This window comes from Neomonachus schauinslandi, chromosome 13 (assembly GCF_002201575.2).
Source record: "Neomonachus schauinslandi chromosome 13, ASM220157v2, whole genome shotgun sequence".
Classification (NCBI taxonomy): Eukaryota; Metazoa; Chordata; class Mammalia; order Carnivora; family Phocidae; genus Neomonachus; species Neomonachus schauinslandi.
The window spans coordinates 4,881,812-4,902,092 of record NC_058415.1 but is presented as its reverse complement, the minus strand read 5'-3'; the positions used below and the strand labels follow the sequence as shown (position 1 = coordinate 4,902,092).

Sequence of the window (20,281 nt, the reverse complement as noted above, 5' to 3'; positions counted from 1 at the left end):
CTGTGTTCCTAGAAATGAAAGAAATGGGAAGTCCAAAACTTGATCTGTATGAGCATAAGAATACTAGGTCAAGTGAACAAACCTTAACTTGAGTCCTGACAACAGAGAATAATGGCTTTTCAGTCAATTCCCAGACTTGAGCCAATTTACAGACCCAAAATCCTTTGAATGGATGGAAGGCCAGGAGGGGGACTCTGCTATGCTGCCAGAAATTTTACTGTGAATCCTTCACCCAGACTTCCCCAAAGGAACCTCTGGCCCTCTACAGGGTTACTATGCATTGCAAAAAAAGAAAACTATCAGATTTTTCAGAGACTATGGACACTGACTCTGAATTGACATGAATTTCAGGAGACCCAAAACATCACTGTTGTCTACCACTCAGAGTAGAAGCTTATGGAAATCATAGAGTCAATGGAATTTCTCTCAGGCTGATCTCAGAGTCAGCCCAGTGGATCCCTAAATTTATTCTGTGGTTATTTTCCCAGGTCTGGAATGCATAATTGGAAAGACATTCTCAGCAACCACCAGAATCCCTGCGTTGATTCCATGGCCTATTGAGTAAGTACTATTATGGTGAGGAGGCCAAGTAGAAGCCCCTAGAACTGCCTTTACTGTAGGGAAGTAGAAAGCCATAAGTTATGGCATGTTCTTAAAGGGATTGCAGAGATTAGCCCCACCATCAAGAACTTGAGGGGTGCAGGGGTGGTGACAGCCAATCCCTCCCTCCTTCAGCCCGCCTGTTAAGTCTGTGCAGAAAACAGATGGATCCTGAATAATGACTATGGATTCTCATAACTTTAACCAGATGATGACTCTATGCTCCTGCACCAGATGTAGTTTCATTGCTTGGACAAATTAACACATCCCCTGTAATCGAGTCTACAACTATTGACCTGAAAAATGCTTTCTCCTCCAACCTGTTAGTAAAAACTACCAGAAGCAGTTTCCTTTCAGCTGGCCAAGCCAACAATACCCTCCCCTGTCCTACCTCAGGGGTGTATCAACTCTCCAGCCCTGTGTTATGATTTAGTTCACAGGGACCTTGACTGCCTTTCCCTTCCACATAAGAAATCATGCTGGCCCATGACACTGATGATTGGACAGAGTGAGCAAAAAGTAGCAACCACTGTAGAGTTATTGGTAAGACATTAGTACGTTAGAGGGTAGGAAATAGATCAGACAAATTTCAGAGGTCTTTGACTTCAGTGAAATTTCTAGGGTCCCACAGCGTGGGGCACGATGAGATGTCCCTTCTAACCTGGGTAACTTGTTATATCTGATCTCTCCTACAACCATGAAAGAAGCATGATGCCTAGTGACCCTCTTTGACCTTTGGAGGCAAAATAGTCCTCATTTACATGTGTTACTCCAGTCCATTTATTGAGTGACCCAAAAAGCTACTAGTTTTGAGTGAGACCCAGAACAACAGAAGGCTCTGTAACAGGTCCACGCTGCTGGTCGAGCTGCTCGGCCACTCAGTCCACGAGATCCAGTAGTTTCGGTGGGGCTTGAAGTGGCGGTGGCAGATACGGTTGCTATTTGGAGCTTTTTGGTTGCTCTGGAGCAGGTTCTTATAGGTGATTTGCAGGGCAGGACCTTAGGATTTGGGGACCAAGCCCCACCATCCTCTTTGGATAATTGCTCCTTTTGAGAAACAGCTCATGACCTATTAGAGGGCATCAGGAGAGTTACTTAACCTTGGGCCACCCACTTAACATGTGACCTGAACATGACCCATCATGACAGCCACCCATCCAGTGGGTGTCACCTGACCCACCACGCCACAAAGTAGGACATTTAAAGCAGCATTCCGTCATCCAGTGGGACCAATATATACATGGTTGGGCCCAGGCAGTGCTGGGCATGTAAGTTACACAAAGAAGTTGTCCAAGTGTGCATGGCCCCAACTCCTGACACACTGTCTTCTCTCCCATTATGCACCTATGGCCTCCTCATGGAGAGTTACCTATAATCAACTGACAGAAGAAGAGAAAGGTCATACCTGGATCATAGATGGTTCTGGCGTATATGCAGGTACCACTTGAAAGTGGACAACTGCCTTGCTACGCCTCTCCCTGGGACTTCCGTGAAGGAAAATACTCCCGGTGGGCAGAACTTCAAGCAGTGCACCTAGTTATTCACTTTGCCTGAAAGGAAAAGTGGCAAGACATGCAATTTTATACCAATTCAGGGGCTGCAGTCAATGGTTTGGCTGGATGGTTAAGGACTTGAGCATGATTGGAAAATTGGTGACAAGGAGAATTGGGGAAAAGGTCTATGGATGAAATTCTCTGAATGGCTAAAAAAATGTGAAGATATTTTTATCTCATGTGAATGTTCAGCAAAGGGTGACCTCAACACAAGAGCATTTTAATAATCGTGTACATAGGATGACTTGTTCTGTGGATATTTTTTCCTCTCTTCAGCCATTCCTGTCATTGCTCAAAGGGCTCATGAACAAAGTGGGCATGGTGGGAGAGATTATGTACGGGCTCAGCAACATGTATTTCCACTTAGTGGGTCCAACCAGGCTATGAACCACCGCTGAGTGACAGCAGCAGAGTCCAATATGGCACCATTCCCCAGGGTGACCAGCAGCTAGCTGGTGGCAGATTGATTACATTGGACCACTTTCATCATGGAAGAGGAAGTGTTTGTTTTGTTCTTACTGTAATAGACACTTGCTCTGGATATGTATTTGCCTTCCCTGCAAACAGTACTTCTGCTAAATCTACTCTCCTTGGACTTAGGGAACACCTTACCCATTGACATGGTATCCCACACAGTGTTGCCCCTGATCAAGGAATGTATTTCATAGCAGATGAAGTGCAGCTTTGGGTCCGTGATGGTGGAATTCACGGTCTTACCATGTTTTCCACCATTCTAAAGCAACTAGCTGGCTAGAACAACAAAATGACCTTTTGAAGACTCAGTTACAGTGCTGGCTGGGGGGCAAAAACTTGCAGGCAAAACTTGTCCTGGGCAGTGTTCTCCAGGAGGCTGAGTATGCTCTAAATCAATGCATCCAAATATTATGCTGTTTCTCCCACAGTCAGGATTCATCGATCAAGGAAGCTAGGGCTAGAAATGAGAGGAGCACCTGTATTACCCTAGTGATGTCACTAAGAAATCTTTGCTCCTTGTTTCTGTGACCTCATGCCCTGCAGATCTCGAGACCCTAGTTCAAAGGGAGGAATGCTACCCCAGGAGACACGACCATGATTCCATTAAACTGGAAGTTAAGACCGCTGCCCGGCCACCTTGGGCTCCTCATGCCTTTGAGTAAACACATAAAGATGAGAGTTAAGGTGTTTAATGATCCTGACTACACAGAAAAATGAGACTGTTAATCCACCGTGGAGGAAAGGGAGGCTATGTCTGCAGTACAGGAGATTGCATAAGCGTCTCTTAGTACCACCAAGCCCTGTGATTAAAGTCAGTGAAAACCTACAACAACCCAATCCAGGCAAGACTACTGATATTCCAGAAAATTCAGGAATGAAGGGTTGGGTCACTCCACCAGATAAAGAACCACAACCAGCTGAGGTGCTTGCTCACAGCAAATGTAATATAGAATGAGCAGCAGAAGTATATACTTAGTTATATCAATACCAGCTATGACCACGGGACCAGTTACAGAAATAAGGACTCTAATTCTTCTTTTCTTAATATTTTATTTGTTTATTTATTTATTTATTTAGATTGCAAGTGGGGGGTGGGGCAGAGGCAGAGGCAGAGAGAAAATCTCCAGCAGACTCCATGATGAGCACGGAGCCCATGGGGGCTCGATCCCACGACCCTGAGATCATGACCTGGGCCCAAACCAAGAATCGGATGCTTAACCGATTCAGCCACCCAGGCATTCCAGGACTCTAATTCTTATGAATATTTCTTCCTTATTTTGTTATGAATATTTTTGAGTGTGTCTGTCTGTATCTTTGTTTTCTTCCTTCTCTTAGTCCTTTATCATAGAACATAAGATGTATGGAGTTTGCACCACAGTATTGAAGTTACAGGTTATCAGGGAGAAGAGGGAGCATCTCCAAGGACTTTGTATCCTCCGCTAGGGAATGTATTAGTGCATTTTAAGTTGTATGTAGGATAATTGTATCATGTTAGACAGAAGTAGAACCTTGTTATTGAAGAGACGTGTATGGGTCCTAAATTGACAAGGGTTAATTGTGATGGTTAATTATATGTGACAACTTGTGTAGGCCAGAGTACCCAGATAGTTGATTAAATACTTATCTGGATGTTGCTGTGAAGGTATTTTCTTATATGTGATTTTCACTTAAATTTTGAGAAAAGCAGATTATTCTCCGTAATGTGTATGGGCCTCATCTAATCAGTTGAAGACCTTAAGAGAAAAGACTGAGGTCTCCCAAGTAAGAAGGAATTCTGCCTCCAGCCAGGGTTTAGACTCAAGTTGCCACATCAGGTCTTCCCTGGGTTGCTGGTCTGCCACCAACCTGCAGAATTCAAACTTACCAGCTTTCAGAGTGAGCAAATTCTTTAAAATAAATCTCTCTCTTTCTGTGTCTGTCTCTGTCTCTATCTCTCTTTTTCTCTCTCAGTACACACACACACATATCCTAGAACCTTAATACAGAAAGTACTTAATATTTGTAATTAAGAAAAGATGAATAAAGTATGGAAGATGGGCATCATATATACTCAGAAATTATTGGTATGTGCCTTGGTTATTAATTATAAAATTTCTAACAAAATTCTCTAGTAAATTCACAATGATGCACCTTTAAAGAAAGTATAGAAAGGGATTAGGCTATAAACTAAAACCTGGAAAAAAAACCAAAACAAAATGAAAATCCAGTAACTACATGAAATAGTAGGAAGTGATAATAAGAATAAAATTAATCAAATAAAAAACATACATTATTGCAACTAAGAAGGAACATATAACCAGACATCAACAAAATATGAGAATGCGATTTGTTTCTCCTGGAGGTAATGGAGCCAGGATGTTAGGTTTCTCCAAACTCTGAGCAAGCCGGTCTGGGTTTGATCCTCCCACAGAGAGCTACCAGCTAAAGAGCTCATCCGTGGTTTTCTTTCCTTTGGGGAATTGTTGATAGACCATTCATCACACACTTACATAAGCCTGAGCATAAAGAATAGCAGTATCAACCAAAATTGTGATTATTAAGAATGACTGTCATCCCCAAGCTAGCACAGTATTATCTCACAGAGATGAGCCTGGTTAGGAAGCTTAGAAGCAAGGCGACTCATGTTGAAATTCACACCAGGTACAGGGCATGTGGCTCTGGGATCAGCTGTTCCTGGGATGGATTGGGAGTTCTGACTACCACCCTTATCAGGGTAATGAGTGGGTCAGATTGAGCAGAGTAGAGTTGCATAACAAAGAAATCAATGTGGACACTCATGGCAGGCTGATGCATAAAAGAAAGAACACTGGAGCACCTGATGGCTCAGTCGGTTAAGTGCCTGACTCTTTATTTCAGCTCACGTTATGATCTCAGGGTTAGCAGGGCTAACCAGCGCTTAGCAGGGAGTCTGCTGGAGATTCTCTTTCTCTCTCTCTCCCTCTGCTCTTCTCCCTGCTCATGCTATCTCTCTCTCCCAAATAAATAAATAAATCTTTTTTAAAAAAAGAATGATCAGAAAGGCTGCACAATTAGACAAAATGAAATGCCAGTGAGTCATCATGACACCTGAGTTTTCAAAATGATCATGAAGAAAGTAGAGAACACCCCATCCTCCAAAACATGCCAAACACTGGGGGGGGGGGGAACTGTCCCCTTTAAAAAATGTTCCCTTGGAAATTATTTTCAAGGACATCTTTTCTTACCCACTCATTGGATTTCTTCTGAATATTTATGGCACGGGGATATAATGAATGCCTTTACATAGAGCATGAATATGAAAACGGGCTGGAGCGATCAACCCTGTATCAGAGAATGTGTTACAAAGGCAATGTCTGGTGCTTCAGGATTTCTTGGCTTCAGGCCTGGGTGTCAATCTGGCTGTGATCATGATGGTATCTGTGGGGTGCTGTCTACTTATGGGCACGGCTAAGGGGCCAGAGCCACTGACTACGGCTTACCTCCCCTGGTCTATTTAGGGAGAGGGCCAGGGCTCAGAATTGTTAAGCAAATTGTTCATTTTTATTAAAGCAATAATCCAAAGAGCTTTCTTTGAAGAGTTTAAATACTATTTTCCATTTCTGATGTTATGTACCACTTGGAAGGGACAGTCCGCTCTTAGCTTCGGTGGGACCCCTGGGGGTGATCCATGGGTGTCCGCTGTCAAATAAAGTTGCAAGAACCTCTAGGAGTTTCACAGAAACACACGTTTGCTCAAAATAATTTTTTAAGTGAAATTGGATTAAGAATTAGTTTCAGTCCCTTTCTGGCTCACATTGGCCATTTTTAAAAAGGGGTAGAGAGAATGTAGCAACAGCACTGATTTTTCAATTTCTGCATCCAATCTGTGAAAACTCACGGTCTATGTTCTATGTTCTCCAGAAAAGGACAAACTATCATTATGATCATACGAAGCATGACCACATAAAATTCACATACTTTCATGTAGTCAGCTGCACAGGTGGAAACACATGTGGCCAGCCAGTCAGCTAGGTAACTGCAACTGGGGTCACTGGAGCCAGGTGAGTTAGTCTGAGTCAAGTCTGCCCACAGAACTGCATTTTCAAGGAAACTTGCTGGAATGGAACATAAACATCATACTGGAAGCATCAACTGAGAGAGGAGCCTGGGCAACTTCCTGCTCCTGCCCCAAATAAATACAAGTAAATATCTCACTGTCAAGGAAGATCCAGGCATCATTCCTTTTCTCTTAAATGTCCAAATCTGAATCTGTAAGTGCCTTGGTATGATACAATGGGTCTTATCAACTTGATATTCAGCATGTTTCAATGTCCTAGTAAAACCTCCTTCAGATCCACTTCAACTTGCTTGGTCTTCTGAGGATCCAAGAAGCTAATTAGTACCATTTCATAAAAATCTCCTAATAGGGGAGGGGCTGCTGCTCAGACGATTAAGCATCTGCCTTCGGCTCAGGTCATGATCTTCAGGTCCTGGGATCCAGCCCGGCATCGAGCTCCCAGCTCAGCAAGGAGTCTGCTTCTCCCTCTCCCTCTGCCTCTCCCCTTGCTTGTGCTCTCTCTGTCTCTCTCAAATGAATAAATAAAATCTTTTAAAAAAAATCTCGGGGCACCTGGGTGGCTCAGTCAGTTAAACATCTGCCTTCAGCTCGGGTCATGATCCCAGGGTCCTGGGATCGAGGCCCCTGTCGGGCTCCCTGCTCACAGGGGGTCTGTTTCTCCCTCTCCTCCCTGCTCCCTCTCGCTATCTCTCTCTGTCTCGAATAAATAAATAAATAAATAAATAAAATCTTAAAAAAAAAATCTCCCAATATCATATATAGTGAGGGACAGTCACTTCTTTATTTTGTCAATTAAAAACTAAAATAACCCAAATTGTTGAACCTTTCATCACATATCCTATTTTGATCCTGATAGTCATTTGGTTGTCCTTCCTGGGATCCATTTGGTAGGTTGTCTTTTCATCATGTTGATGGTTTCCTTTTCTGTGCTCCATACTTTTACAGTGCTCTGGAAACATATACATAAGCCTATTTTTAAAATTCAATAGCTCCTCCTGAAATATTCTGGAGTAGATGACAACCACTCACACCTCACCAGCATATATGAGCGCACCTGTGATCCTGCCCCTTCTCCAGCATCATTTCTTAGTTTAGCCAATCTGATGATTTAAAACGCATTAGCATATCCTCCAATGTGTGCAGTTTGATCTGTTGATGGAAGTCTTGGGTAGTAAGGCAAAGTGAATGCAACTTAATTAATCATAGCAAGCTGAGAGGATATAGATCATATGCAGCATAAGCATCCTCTGTGTAGTGAAAAGGACAACAAAAATCCTTCAGATCTCATCGCACTGGCTTTATTTACAAAAATATTTATATTGGAGCCTAAACTACTCTCTAGATACTAACATGAATATTAAGAAGGTTAGTTTCCTGGGCAGCATTTCACTGCAAGCCTGGGAGAAATGCAGAATCATTTGGAAGTTCTTGTCTATTTCAGGTAATGTTCTATAATCTGAGACTTGTGCCTCTCTGACCCAGAGTTTGGGCAGGTCCTCAACTGACCTTCCTGGATTTGAATAGATGACACAGAGACACAAAAGGGCTCAGTGTTACAACCTGGGCTATTGAGTGAGCACTCTCAGGTAAAGCATTTATCAAACCTTGGCATTCATCACAGAAAAGGTAAGATGGTATACCATGTGTTCTGTCAGCACAGATTTTATAATGTATCAGATGAAGCACAAGGAAGAGGAAAACAAGGGTGGAATCCATCTCCGTGACCGTCATTGCCTTTACGAGGCATGTAAGGAGAAGGATGTCACACCAGCTCCAAAATAGTGCATTTCAAATGTCTGCCCAGTGTAAATACATAGAAACATTGTGTTTTTTTCTTATAAAAAAATACATATTACACATAAATATTTAGATCAGTGTTTATAACTAAACAAGCAAAATGCTCCCAACATGAAAGTCCTATCTAAGTTTCTTCAAAAGCAGCTATATATCTCAAATGTTTACTTTTCCCCATGTTTTATTTATGAAAAGCTCCTTTCTATCCGTCACTTGGCGAGCTCAGGGCTTGTTAGCCTGAAAGTCACTGGCCTAAATTCAAATACATTCGCACCTCCTCTTCCTTGCTTTAATAAAAACTCATCCACAAGTGTGAGGTCTGATCTGAATCTGTTTTCTGTTGAGTCACGGTCACCTTGTCCCAAGAGCCTGGATCGTGGGCTGGTCAGACCCAGGTCCTGCTGCCTGGCACAGTCAGAATGTAGCCAGGGTAACAGCCAGAGCCCAATACCTTCATTTACTGCTGAAAATCTCCAGCCAAGAAGAAGCAAGTGCCATCCGCTAAGAATCACAGATCTGTATTTTGTTATTCTAGGTTTGGAAACCATCAGAAAGTGATCTGAGTTGAATACAGCTTGTCATAAACAGGGCAGTGGTGGGGAGGCCCCAGCAATGCACGGCCTCAAAACTGAAAGTCACATGGGGATCTTTAAGGTGTGGAGAACAAAGACTACTCTAGAGCACAGAGCATCCTTATGATCAGTTTCTCTCCTCCCTTCCTGATGAGGCTGTTGGCTATTTTATTTTTGCTATGTTCGATTTTATTTCCAATAGAGTTGTTTACATTACCATGTGTCTTAGTGTTTAAAAGTTACAAGTTGACATTTATAAATTATATAGAAGATGTAAGGAATAATGAAAAACAGCCATAGACATCCCAACCTAAGAAATGCAGGATCATCCACATTTTTGGAAGCATCTGTACATCCCTCTGTTCATCAATCCTGTTCATTATTCTCAGTGTTTTTTTAATATTTTTACCAAAGTAAATGCGTCGCTAAATCGTATTTTATTTTGTATAGTGTTGAAACTAGAACAAAAGGAATCATCCTGTACAATTTTTCTGCAAGTCGCTTTTATTTCTTGCTCAGTAGCGTGTCTACATGATTTACTCTTACGATGTTTCGCTGTAGTTCATTTATTTTAACTTGAGCACGATCCTCTGGCATATTGCTGAGCACATACCTTCCACTCGATTGGACTGGGTTGGTCCCCATTTTTTGCTATTACAAAATGGCGGGGTTTCTCTAGCTCTAGCTGTTTCATTGCTCTGTCAAAAGGCCCGCTCTCTTCAGCCTGGACCAGGTCATGATAAAGCATTTTCCAAAGCAATGGCTCTAACTCAGAGCCCCACCATAGTCAGAACACATGTGCACGGGCATGACATCATTACATAGGCAGGTTTCCATGATGCCAGCAAAACACTCCGTATCAAAGACCTTCTCAGAACTGACACTACTTTCTAGATACTAATGTGAATATTGAGAAATTTGGGGTCGTGGGTAGCAGTTCTCTGCAAGCCTGGGAGAAATGTGGGATCATTTGGAAGTTCTTTTCTACTTAAGGGAGTGTTCTCAGAAAGAAAGGAGAAGTGGGGAGAAAGACACAATATTTGTAGAAATAGTGGCTGAAACCTTACCAAATTTGATGGAAAAATCTTGATCTATAGATTCAGTATTTACCTGCAGTAAAATAAAAACAAGCAGATCACTCTTAGATACATCACAGTCAAACCATGCAAAAACAAAGGAGAAACTTTGAAATTGCAAGACAAAAACTTCTCTTCATACACCAGAGGACCACACTAGATTAACCACCGACTTCCAGTCAGAACCAGTGGGGGAAAGGCCCTGAAATGACAACAGTCAAAAAGCTGAAAGGGAAAAAGTTGTTCAGGTGCTTGGGTGGCTCACTCAGTTGAGCATCCAACTCTTGATTTCGGCTCAAGTCATGATTTCAGGGCCCTGGGATCGAGCCCTGTGTCAGGGTCCCTGCTCAGTGGGGGATCTGCTTCTCCCTCTCCCTCTTCTCCTTCCCCTGCTCATGCTCTCTTTCTCTAAAATAAATAAATAAATCTTAAAAAAAATTGTCAACCCAGAATTCCATACCCAGCAAATCTGTCCTTCAAAAATGAAGGCAAAATAAAGATATTCCCAGATATACAAACTTACAAGAATTACTAAAGGAAACTTTTGAAATGAAACAAAACAAAAACTTGATTCTTAGATTTAAAAATGCTGGATTTGTTAAAGAATGTGGGTGAACATGTATATGTGTGTCTATACCGAATGTTCTGAAAGTGTTTCTGCAGTTTACTCTCTACTGATCTCAGAAGCAAAAATACTAGAAACATATGAAAAACATACTTTGGAGGTTTAACTATTTCAATTTGTTTTATACTTATTTAGCTTTGTAAATTTTGAATAATCATTAATTTTCTAAGTCCCTCTAGCTGAAGATAGTGGAGATGAACTGAAATAAAACATCTTAAGATGTTTTCAAAATATACATGGCTAAAGAAGCACAAAAGACATTTGAGTTTCTTTTGTACTAGGGTGATACAAGGCAAAAACATATTATGTGGGGAGACTGAAGTTGCAGACAGAAGGCAAAAGTTCCTGGGAATTAACCAAAATTCCAAGGACAACTCCAGATTTTTAAAAGCTATGAAACTGATGGAGTGCAAGTAGAGGTCTCAAGGGAACCAGGTATTATCTGAGTTCCAAGCAGGATGAATAGCAAATTGACAAAGGTCTATCTCTAGCAGGGTGAGAAGGTAGGAGTGTCAGGCCCGGGAGGGTGGAGGGATGATGAAGCTGCAAGGCTGGGTGGATGGGAGGGGCTGTTGTCCATCTACTTGTGTCCCCTACCTGCCCTCAAGAGCCCTTTGTGACCAGACCACAGCTCTGTGATGTGGGCCTGGGTTTTGTGTCCGCAAGTGCACTCCCAGTGCTCAGTGTAGCAGCAGTGTGATCTGGCACTAATGAATTTCAGAGGAAAGAGATGGAGAATTACCTCTTCCCTCAGAAATGCATTACTGGTGGTTGTCTGAGCTCCAGTCCCACTTCCTGGGCACTTAATATCCTCACCTTCCTATGTGGACTGGGGCTCTTTTTCCTGTTAGTTTCCTTCTCCCACCCTGATCCATCCTTACCACCACAGAGGAAACACAGAAACATCAAGAAGGTAAGGAACCCTTGGCCCAGACCCAGCAGAGTATGATTCTATCTTCTTTTTTTTTTTTTTTTAGGTTTCTTTTTTTTTATTTTCTTAATTAACATATAATATATTATTTGTTTCAGGGGTGCAGGTCTGTGATTCATCAGTCTTACACAATTCACAGCACTCACCATAGCACATACCCTCCCAAATGTCTATGACCCAGTCACCCCATCCCTCCCACCCCCATCCACTCCAGGAACCCTCAGTTTGTTTCCTGAGATTAAGAGTCTCTTATGGTTTGTCTCCCTCTCTGGTTTAGTTTTGTTTCATTTTTCCCTCCCTTCCCCTATGATCCTCTGTCTTGTTTCTCAAATTCCTCATATCAGTGAGATCATATGATACTTGTCTTCCTCTGATTGACTTATTTCGCTTAGCATAATACCCTCTAGTTCCATCCATGTCATAGTAAATGGAAGATTTCATTTTTTTGATGGCTGCATAATATTCCATTGTATATATATACCACAACTTCTTTATCTATTCATCTGTTGATGGACATCTAGGCTCTTTCCATAGTTTAGCTATTATGGACATTGCTGCTGTAAACATTGGGGTGCAGGTGCCCCTTTGGATCACTACATTTGTATCTTTGGGGTAAATACCCAGTAGTGCAATTGCTGGGTCATAGCATAGCTCTATTTTCAACTTTTTGAGGAAACTCCATACTGTTTTCCAGAGTGGCGGCACCAGCTTCTTTTCTATTACTATTTCCACTTTTCTGAATTATTGGAGAGACTCCTGGGTTAGGAAAGAATAGAATGTGTATTCTCAGGAAAGAATAGAACACCATCCATCCAGGGATAAGCCAGACTAGGCAGGGGTTAGAGGGGCACAAGGATTTCTACCCAAAGATCTCAGGCCACGAGTCCAGGTGTGGTGGAGGGCTCCAGGACAATGTCCCAAACACAGTGACCAGTGGCCGAGGACCGGCAGTTAAGCCGATCTGTAGCAGAGGTCAGGCCCCTAGGCACTGGTTCACCACCCACCTTCCCAGGGCAGGTGTCTCAGGTGAACATTCCTCTGTCGGGGCTGATCAAGGGCAGTACTGAGCCCAGGAGGCCCCGAGCAGCAGCTGGAGTGGGGCTCTGGCCTCGGGAAGTGGGGTCCTATGTGAAGGAGCTCAGATGCACCCACAGGTCTGGGAATATGTGTGTTTCTTGAGCAGAGGAACAGTGACAAAGAAATTTCTCACATAGAAAATCCTCCTGTACATTCTTCAAAGAAGGAAAACTGAAAACATTTTTATCCATCTTGAAAAGGAAATGAGTAAAACGAAAGAAAACCACAGCGCCCCCCCCCCCTTAGTTAAATGTAGGAGGTCCCATTGTTCATGAGCAGTGAACATCTGCTGCTGGGGGTGGGGTCCCAGCCTCCCCATGTTCTCTCATCTCAGCATCAGGAGGAGCCACGGAGAAGGAACAACAGAAGTAAGAAGAAAAGGCAGACTCTAAAAAGTGAGCATCTGCCACTCAGCCCTGCGCACCCCAGTTACACCGACCCCCCTGCTCTGAGGGCCCAGCCCCACCGTCTCCAAGACACCAGGGCCTGAGCCCATCCCTCAGGAAACAGAGCCCTGGGAGGGGGAGGGGCTCCTAGGAGCGGGGAGGGGCTCCTGGGGGGGAGGGGCTCCTGGGAGGGAGAGCGGAACCCAGATGCTTCCCAGATTCTGGGCCAGAATGAAGCCCCGAGGGGTTGGAAACAGGTGTCGCCCAGCAGGGGCCCCAGGGCCTGGCCTGGGAGGTGGGACCTCCAGCTTCAACTGTGGACAAGTTGCCCAGCTTTGCTCAGATTTCTCTATGAGGCGACCCGGTCATTTCTCCCCCAACAAGGTCATGAATGGGGAAGCGATCCCCATCATGAGCCTTGCTATCACTGTGCGGGCACGTGGCCTTGGACACTGATGTTTGGGGCTCCCGAGTCTAATCCCCCAAAGGTCTCCTCTAAAGGGACATTGTACTCAGCCTCCTGTAAGACCCCTGGGCCCCCGCCTTCAGCTGTGACGCAGTCTTCTGTTTCCAGCTTTCAGAGATTGCCTGCAAGAACTGGAAGAGGTTCAGGACCTGTTTTCCCTTCTGCAAAGGTAAAGAACCTTCCCCCTTCTCTTCAGGGTGCTCCTCCCAGAGTCTATGGTGCGAGCCCAGGGCTGCAGGCACCCTGGGGCTGTTCTGTGGGTCTGGGAGGAGCCACAGGGACAGTGTGGCTAAAGCCCTGGGACGAGGGACAGCAGGAGCATTGTGAAGTGGGTGTGGGGGCGTGGAGGGCCGTGGGGCCCACCCTTCTGGCCCCCCCTGCTCCTGGCTTCGGCTCACACCTCCTGTCTCCCACAGCCACCTGGCGAGGTTCTCTGACCAGAGGCGCTTTCAGCTCTTACAGCAAGCAGCCCCTGGGCAGGTGCGCAGAGGAGTGCCTGCTGGAGCCCATCAGCCATGCAGGGAGCCTATGGAAGATGCTCCCACCATGGCCCCATCACCTTCCCCCGCTCCTCTGACGGGACGCCCTCTACCTCTGGCCTCCACCCTGTCACTAGGACCAATGACCTCCTCAATTTCTTTTCATTCACACTCCTCCCTGAGTACTTCCTGGCCATCGGAGCCTTTCCTTCCCCCGGATGGCTTTTCACACCAGCCGCTTGCTCTTCCCCCTTCCCCACCATGGCTCCCCCCTTCAGAAGCCTGTCCTCCGCCTCTGACAGCCTCCTTGGCCCCGGAGCAGCCAGACTCTCCTCTGACTCTCCCTCAGTGTGACTCAATGGCACCCCCACTGCGCCCCATCCCACAGAGCTCGTCTCCACACACCCCTTGGTTAGCTTCTTCTGTCCCAGTCATCCCGGGCCTGGGCCGCTCAAGCTATCCCATTTCCGCGCTGTCCTGGTGGCAAGAGGCTGCCAAAACCTGGAGCCTCTCCACATCCACACGCTTGGAGTCCGATCAAGAGTCTCTGGCCCACCCCTTACCAGAGGCCTTGTTCTGGGGAGACCCCACACACGGACAGGGAGAGACTGGAATCCCCCCTTTCATCAACCCTGACATCCAGAAGCTTCTGGAGATACTAATCGCCAAGAGAACAGAACTGAAGATTTGGAAGGAGAAGGAAAAGAAGGAAGGGTCAGACTGCCACCCGACCTCTTTTGAGAGAATGTTCAAGTTGCCAGGTGACAAGCAGGACACCATGGGTGACCAACACTTCTGGAGCTTGAGAGGCAAACCAAAACAGCTGCTTGGTCCTGAGAAGCCCCCACATCCCAAGACTTCGGGGAACAATTTACAGCAGAAATGCAACCAGCTCTTCTGGGGTCTTCCCTTTCTGCACAGTGAGTCCCTGATGGCCACTGTCAGCATGACTGATTCCCAACTGGAGTTCCCATCTGTCCAATTCAATGAACTCTCTCGTGCCTTGCCACTCCAAATTCAGGCCAACATAGCTCCACATCTTTCACTGACCCAGTCATTATCTGACACTTTGGCCCAGCCCCAACCCTTGACCCTGGACTTGTCCCAGTCCCAGCCCCTGCCTCTGGCTCAGCCCCAGCCCCTGGATCAGCCCCAGCCCCTGCCTCTGGATGAGCCTCAGCCTCAGCCCCTGCCTCTGGATCAGCCCCAGCCCCAGCCCCTGCCTCAGGCTCAGCCCCAGCACCTGCTTCTGGATCAGCCCCAGCACCTGCCTCTGGATCAGCCCCAGCACCTGCTTCTGGATCAGTCCCAGCCCCAGCACCTCCCTCAGGCTCAGCCCCAGCACCTGCCTCTGGATCAGCCCCAGCACCTGCCTCTGGATCAGCCCCAGCCCCAGCCCCTGCCTATGGCTCAGCCCCAGCCCCAGGCCCACCTTGCACCTTCTGTCCCAATCAGACCACCTTCTCTTCCACCCGAGATGGGGACCTGTGAGGTATCTTGCCCTGAATCCCAGAAGAAGACACCATCTTTCATCTCAACTGCAATTCAAAACCTGGAATGTCACTTTTTGAAGAAGCAACTAGAAAGGGGCAGGACCTTACCTGCTGTGGTGAAAAGATCTCAGGAAGTCTTTAGTCAAGGTCCTCCCGACCTTCCACAGGATGGCCAGGGCCCCCAAGGCCACGGGTCAGTCTCTGTCCTTCCCGGGGACTTGATCGACCCTGAGCTCCGGAAGCAACTGGAGTGGCACCTTTGGAAGAGGTTCGTGAAGCACCAAAGTGGCGTGCCCCACAGGATCCAGCTATCTGTAAAGCTGATACAGCCTCACGGAGAGTTCCGGAAGGTGCCACAGGCAAACAGCCAGCACAAGCCCGCGTCTGAGTCTGACTCTACAGACGGAACCTGCCAGGCTACACAGAAGACTGGGTCCAGGTACCCAGCAAGGACCATGCCAGGAAAAAACCTGGACAAGGATTCAAGGTCTACTGCAGGGAGGATCCGGAAAGATCTACACAGGGGCTTGGCGAGCTCTCCAGGGAAGGCTCCAGGAATAAATTCTGAGGAGTCAGACACAGACTTGAAACCTTCAACAAGCAGCGCAGACGAGAAGCACCCAGAGAAGGTCCTAAGAGCCCATTTGGGCAGGAAGTTGGGACAGATCAGAGAAGGTCAGATCCCTGCAGATGTTCATTGTTCCAGACTCACTGCCCACCATGCCTTGGACCTTCTCAGAAAGCCAAGCACTCACAGGAAAACTGGAAAGCCAGCATTTTCCAAGGGTTGGGAACCCTGCAGGACCACCTCTCACAATTTTTCCATCCTCAGTCCATACACTCAACGGATGCTAGAAGCACATATTATAAGGTTTCGGGTGAAGCACAGGTGGAGCCTACCCCTCAAGGTCCTCAAGCCTATAAATCTCTTTAAGTTGAAAAAGGGCTTCCTCTTTCCCTGGTCCTCCATTCCCTGCTTAGCCACCTGTGTATCTAAGGCCCGCTCCAAAACCAAGTTCTTGGGAAAACCTCCTCAGCCCCATCAAGGAGAGAAGGTGGTAGAAGAGTCTGATCCCACCTTGGGGAGTCCTCTCCCTGCTCCCCAGCCTACATGTGAGGAAATCCAGCAGGCCCTGGAAGGGACCTCACCACGTGATGGCTGTGGGCCTTCGGAAGCCCCTCTGGCTGGACAGGAGGCCAGGTCACCTTCTCAGACCCTCACATACAGCTTTGTGGGCAGAATCTGGCACAGTGAACCTGCCTCAGGGTCTCTTATGAATAGCAACCTGGAGTCAAGTCCAAGTCCAGCAATGGCCACAAGTGAGCCAAGGAAGGAGAGTGGGGGTTGGGCCTCACAAGACTCCTGCTATAGCATAGAAGTGCTAGAGCTCAACTTAGAGTCCCAGTATTTGAGTGCTAAAGAGTTCAGGGACGCTGGGGAGGTCGAGGAGGCTCCCGCTTGGGGAGTCACCTTGGAACCCGGTGTGTGGGCCAACAACCAAACCATCCATGCAGATCTGAGAAGATCAGGGTCTTCAGAGAAAAGTGACAGCCCCTCGCCACCTACAGAGTTGGTCGCCCAAGACCCAGAAGAGCTATGCGTTGATGCACAGCTTAGAGAGTTTGAGCTCCGGAAGTTCATGGAGTCAGAGAACCAGCCTCAAGACAATGCCGCCAGCGTGCTCCTTCAAGACTGTGAAACTGGTGTCCTCCTTCAAGACTGTGCCACTGACAGCCTTCTTCAAGACTGTCAGTCTGATGTATTCCTTGCCGCAGACATCTTGGCTTCTCAGGGGTCTCTGTATGGCTTCCAGAGTGGGTCCAGTGAAGACACATCAACTTCCCAGGTGCTGTACGGCCTCACATCAAGAGGACAGAAAATCCAGAGGCAGCCAGAGCCTCTGGGACTGCGGGACCAATATAAGAGCCCGAGCAAGTCATCTGCCCCCACTGCTGAGAGAGAGTACCACAGGAGGCCCAGCCCGAGAGAGCCTGGAAAAGAGTTGTCAGCACTAAAGATCCTCCAAATCAGTGAGATGAGCCATACTGTCCAGCACAAGGACACAGTGGAGTCCTCAGGAAGAAAGGCCCGTCAACTCTTGCTGAAAAAGGAGACGGCTCCTCCAGAAAGCTACTTCAGAAGAAGGATGAGGCACTTTATACAGTGGGTTTTTTCCAGTAAAGGCAAAGGACTGGAAGATTCCCTTCAAAAAGGCAAGTCTTCATCATTCCGGAGTCGGGGACCGGTCACAGGCAGATCAGCTGTGGACAGTGCAACTGCCGAGGCTCAGGTGCTCATGACAGCTGTGGGACAGATCCTACAGCAGAAAATGGTGCCTCACCATGGAGTTCGGGCCCCGGAGTTCAGCTGGTGCCAAAGGGATCTCCAGGCTTCAGCAGGTCCCAATGTCTGCTACCACAGAGTCCTCTCCTATCAAGAGCAGAGGAGAGTGATGAGAGAGACAGCTTCCAACCAGCAAGCCACCGCCAAGGGCCACAGCTATGCCAAGACCGAGTGGATCAGAAGCAGGGACAACAGGTGGGCCTTCCCAGCCAGGGTGCCGGGGTGCCCGGGCAGACCCTGCCAGCATGGGTCCATGGTGCCAGGAGCTTCGGGCTGCCCTCCGCACCCCCACTGCCCGAGGCACTGCCTCCTTCAAAGATACGTCTCATCTGGCCAGTCAGTGTGTGCTTCTCATGCCTTTCCTGGTAGGACAGCTTTTCTCCAAGAAAAAATGCAAACAGTGCAGAGAAGAACTTTTATTTCTCATGTTAGCACATCCTCTATGGGCTAATGGCTTCTCTGGACCACAATTTTTATTGTTTCCCCAAAATAAATGTTTCTTTCTCATGAGAGATGCTGGCCTCTGTCTGTGCCCTGCTCGGGGGAAGGGAAGGATCAAGGTCTGCTCTCCCCGAGTGCTTGCTTTGGCTTCCAGAAGGCATGGGGCCTTGGAGGGAGGGGGACCGTGTGGTGCACCCCCACCCCCTCCCTCACACGCCTTCGGTTTCCGTGACAAGATGAACAAGACCAAGGCCAGGATCTGGCTCCGCCCATCCTCTCCTGCTTTCTCTCTACCTTGAACTTGTGTGGCTGTAGGGAGGGTCTGCAGAGGCAGAAATCCCCCTCGGGCTCCGGGACATGTGGAAGACGAGTCCTATGTCAGAGTGGGGCGCGGAGTTTGGAGGCGCAAGGTTGGCCCTCAGCGAGAGGTGGGAGAAATCCTGCTCCCCATCTCCTGGGGGAGTAGGGCACAGCTACCCCAGGAACCCTTCTCTCCCCGATGAAGCTGGGTTGACATCACCCGGGAGCCCCTCTTAGCTCAGTGTCACCCCCCTCCCCGTTTTCATGCTCTGGAGCAGCAAGGGAGGAGCTCACGGCTCTGAGGGTGTGCAGGTGGGGAGCACAGAGGCCACTGTGGACCGGTCTGCCCTGCCCCAGACGAGTGAAGGGCCCTGCCCGCCAGCAACCCCTTCCCCTTCTGGGGGATGGAGCAGGGGTGTGGCTGGGAGGCAGGGGGACACCACCCAGGGTGGGACTCCAGGAAGGAGGCAGAGTGACATGGTGTGCCCATACCTGGTGTGACGACCGAGGACCCGTGGTGTCCCACTGTCACCTACAGGCCCAGTGGAGACAAGTTAGAGGCCCCGTGGCCGCAGGGCCTCCACCCCACTCCAGCTGCCGGGCCCAGGTGGAAAGAAGCCCCCTGAGGCTCCCACACAGAGGGTCAGGCGCCCAGAGGCAGCAAGGCCTTCGGGCAGGGAAGCTTAATTTCTGCACAGTTTGATAAGATTGCACGGGATTGGGGGCCTCGGGACAGACTTGTAGTCTGTGACCTTTACTTACTTGTGTGGCCCAAGGACAGCTCCCAGGGGACTGGTGGGGACTCCAAGGCCAAGGGACTGGCCCAGGTCATGTAGCAAGTCTTGCCTGGCTCCCGGTCTTGGTTACCCCAGAGCCCAAAGGGGGAAGAGGTCATCAGATAGAGTTTGCCCCACACCCGGCTGGAACGGACCTGTCCAGAATGAGGGTGCAGGCCAGGAGGGGCCCCCTGCATGCCTGTTCCCAGCCCAACATCATCCTCCGGGGCCCCCACACATCGCTCGCGTGGTGGAGAGTCCTGCTCCAGGAGGGACCCCCGATCCAGATGGTAGCAGGCATGGCCCTGCCCCCATGCCATCAGGACCCCACATGTGGGAGGGGACCCAGGGTGCAGGGTGGAGTGGGCGCAGGCCCGCTCTGCCACAGCTTCTCTCTCGAGCCAGGTCCTGCCTCTAGGCCCCCAGGGTGTGCCCAGCACTGACAGTGCAACCAGGACCCGGGGGAGGCAGGACCAGGACAGAGCGCCCTGGGCCCTCGGGAGCTCAGGAGAGGGTGGCCCAAAGCAGGGTCCCTGAGCCTGGCTGCTGCTAGGTCCTCCCAGGGGCACCAGGAGGTGAGTCCTGCAGTTGGGGAACCAGACGTGCACCCCATGCTCCTGTCGGGAGAAGTGCCACGGACGGGATGCTGGTGGAACAGCCAGAATCAGGTTCCTTTGCCCTTCTCCTGCCAGACAGTGCAAGGCCAGAGAGGGAAAGCCCTACGCCGAGAGACCCCGTGCAGAGAACTCTGACAGACCCACACAGAGACCCCGTGCAGAGAACTCTGACAGACCCACACAGAGACCCCACACAGAGACCTCTGACAGACCCACACAGAGACCCCACACAGAGACCTCT

At 48.2% G+C, this 20,281-nt stretch overlaps 1 protein-coding gene across 1 annotated transcript in view; it reads left to right on the top strand.

The window, feature by feature from the left end:
• The first annotated feature begins 8,304 nt into the window (after positions 1-8,304).
• The window catches only part of LOC110584340 (spermatogenesis-associated protein 31E1-like), a 12,637-nt gene continuing 660 nt past the window's right edge, over positions 8,305-20,281 (top strand). The window contains exons 1-3 of the mRNA XM_021694373.1: positions 8,305-8,410; positions 14,372-15,009; positions 15,583-18,101. Coding sequence (XP_021550048.1) covers positions 8,305-8,410; positions 14,372-15,009; positions 15,583-18,101 — 3,263 coding nt within the window. The remainder of the gene's footprint in view (positions 8,411-14,371; positions 15,010-15,582; positions 18,102-20,281) is intronic.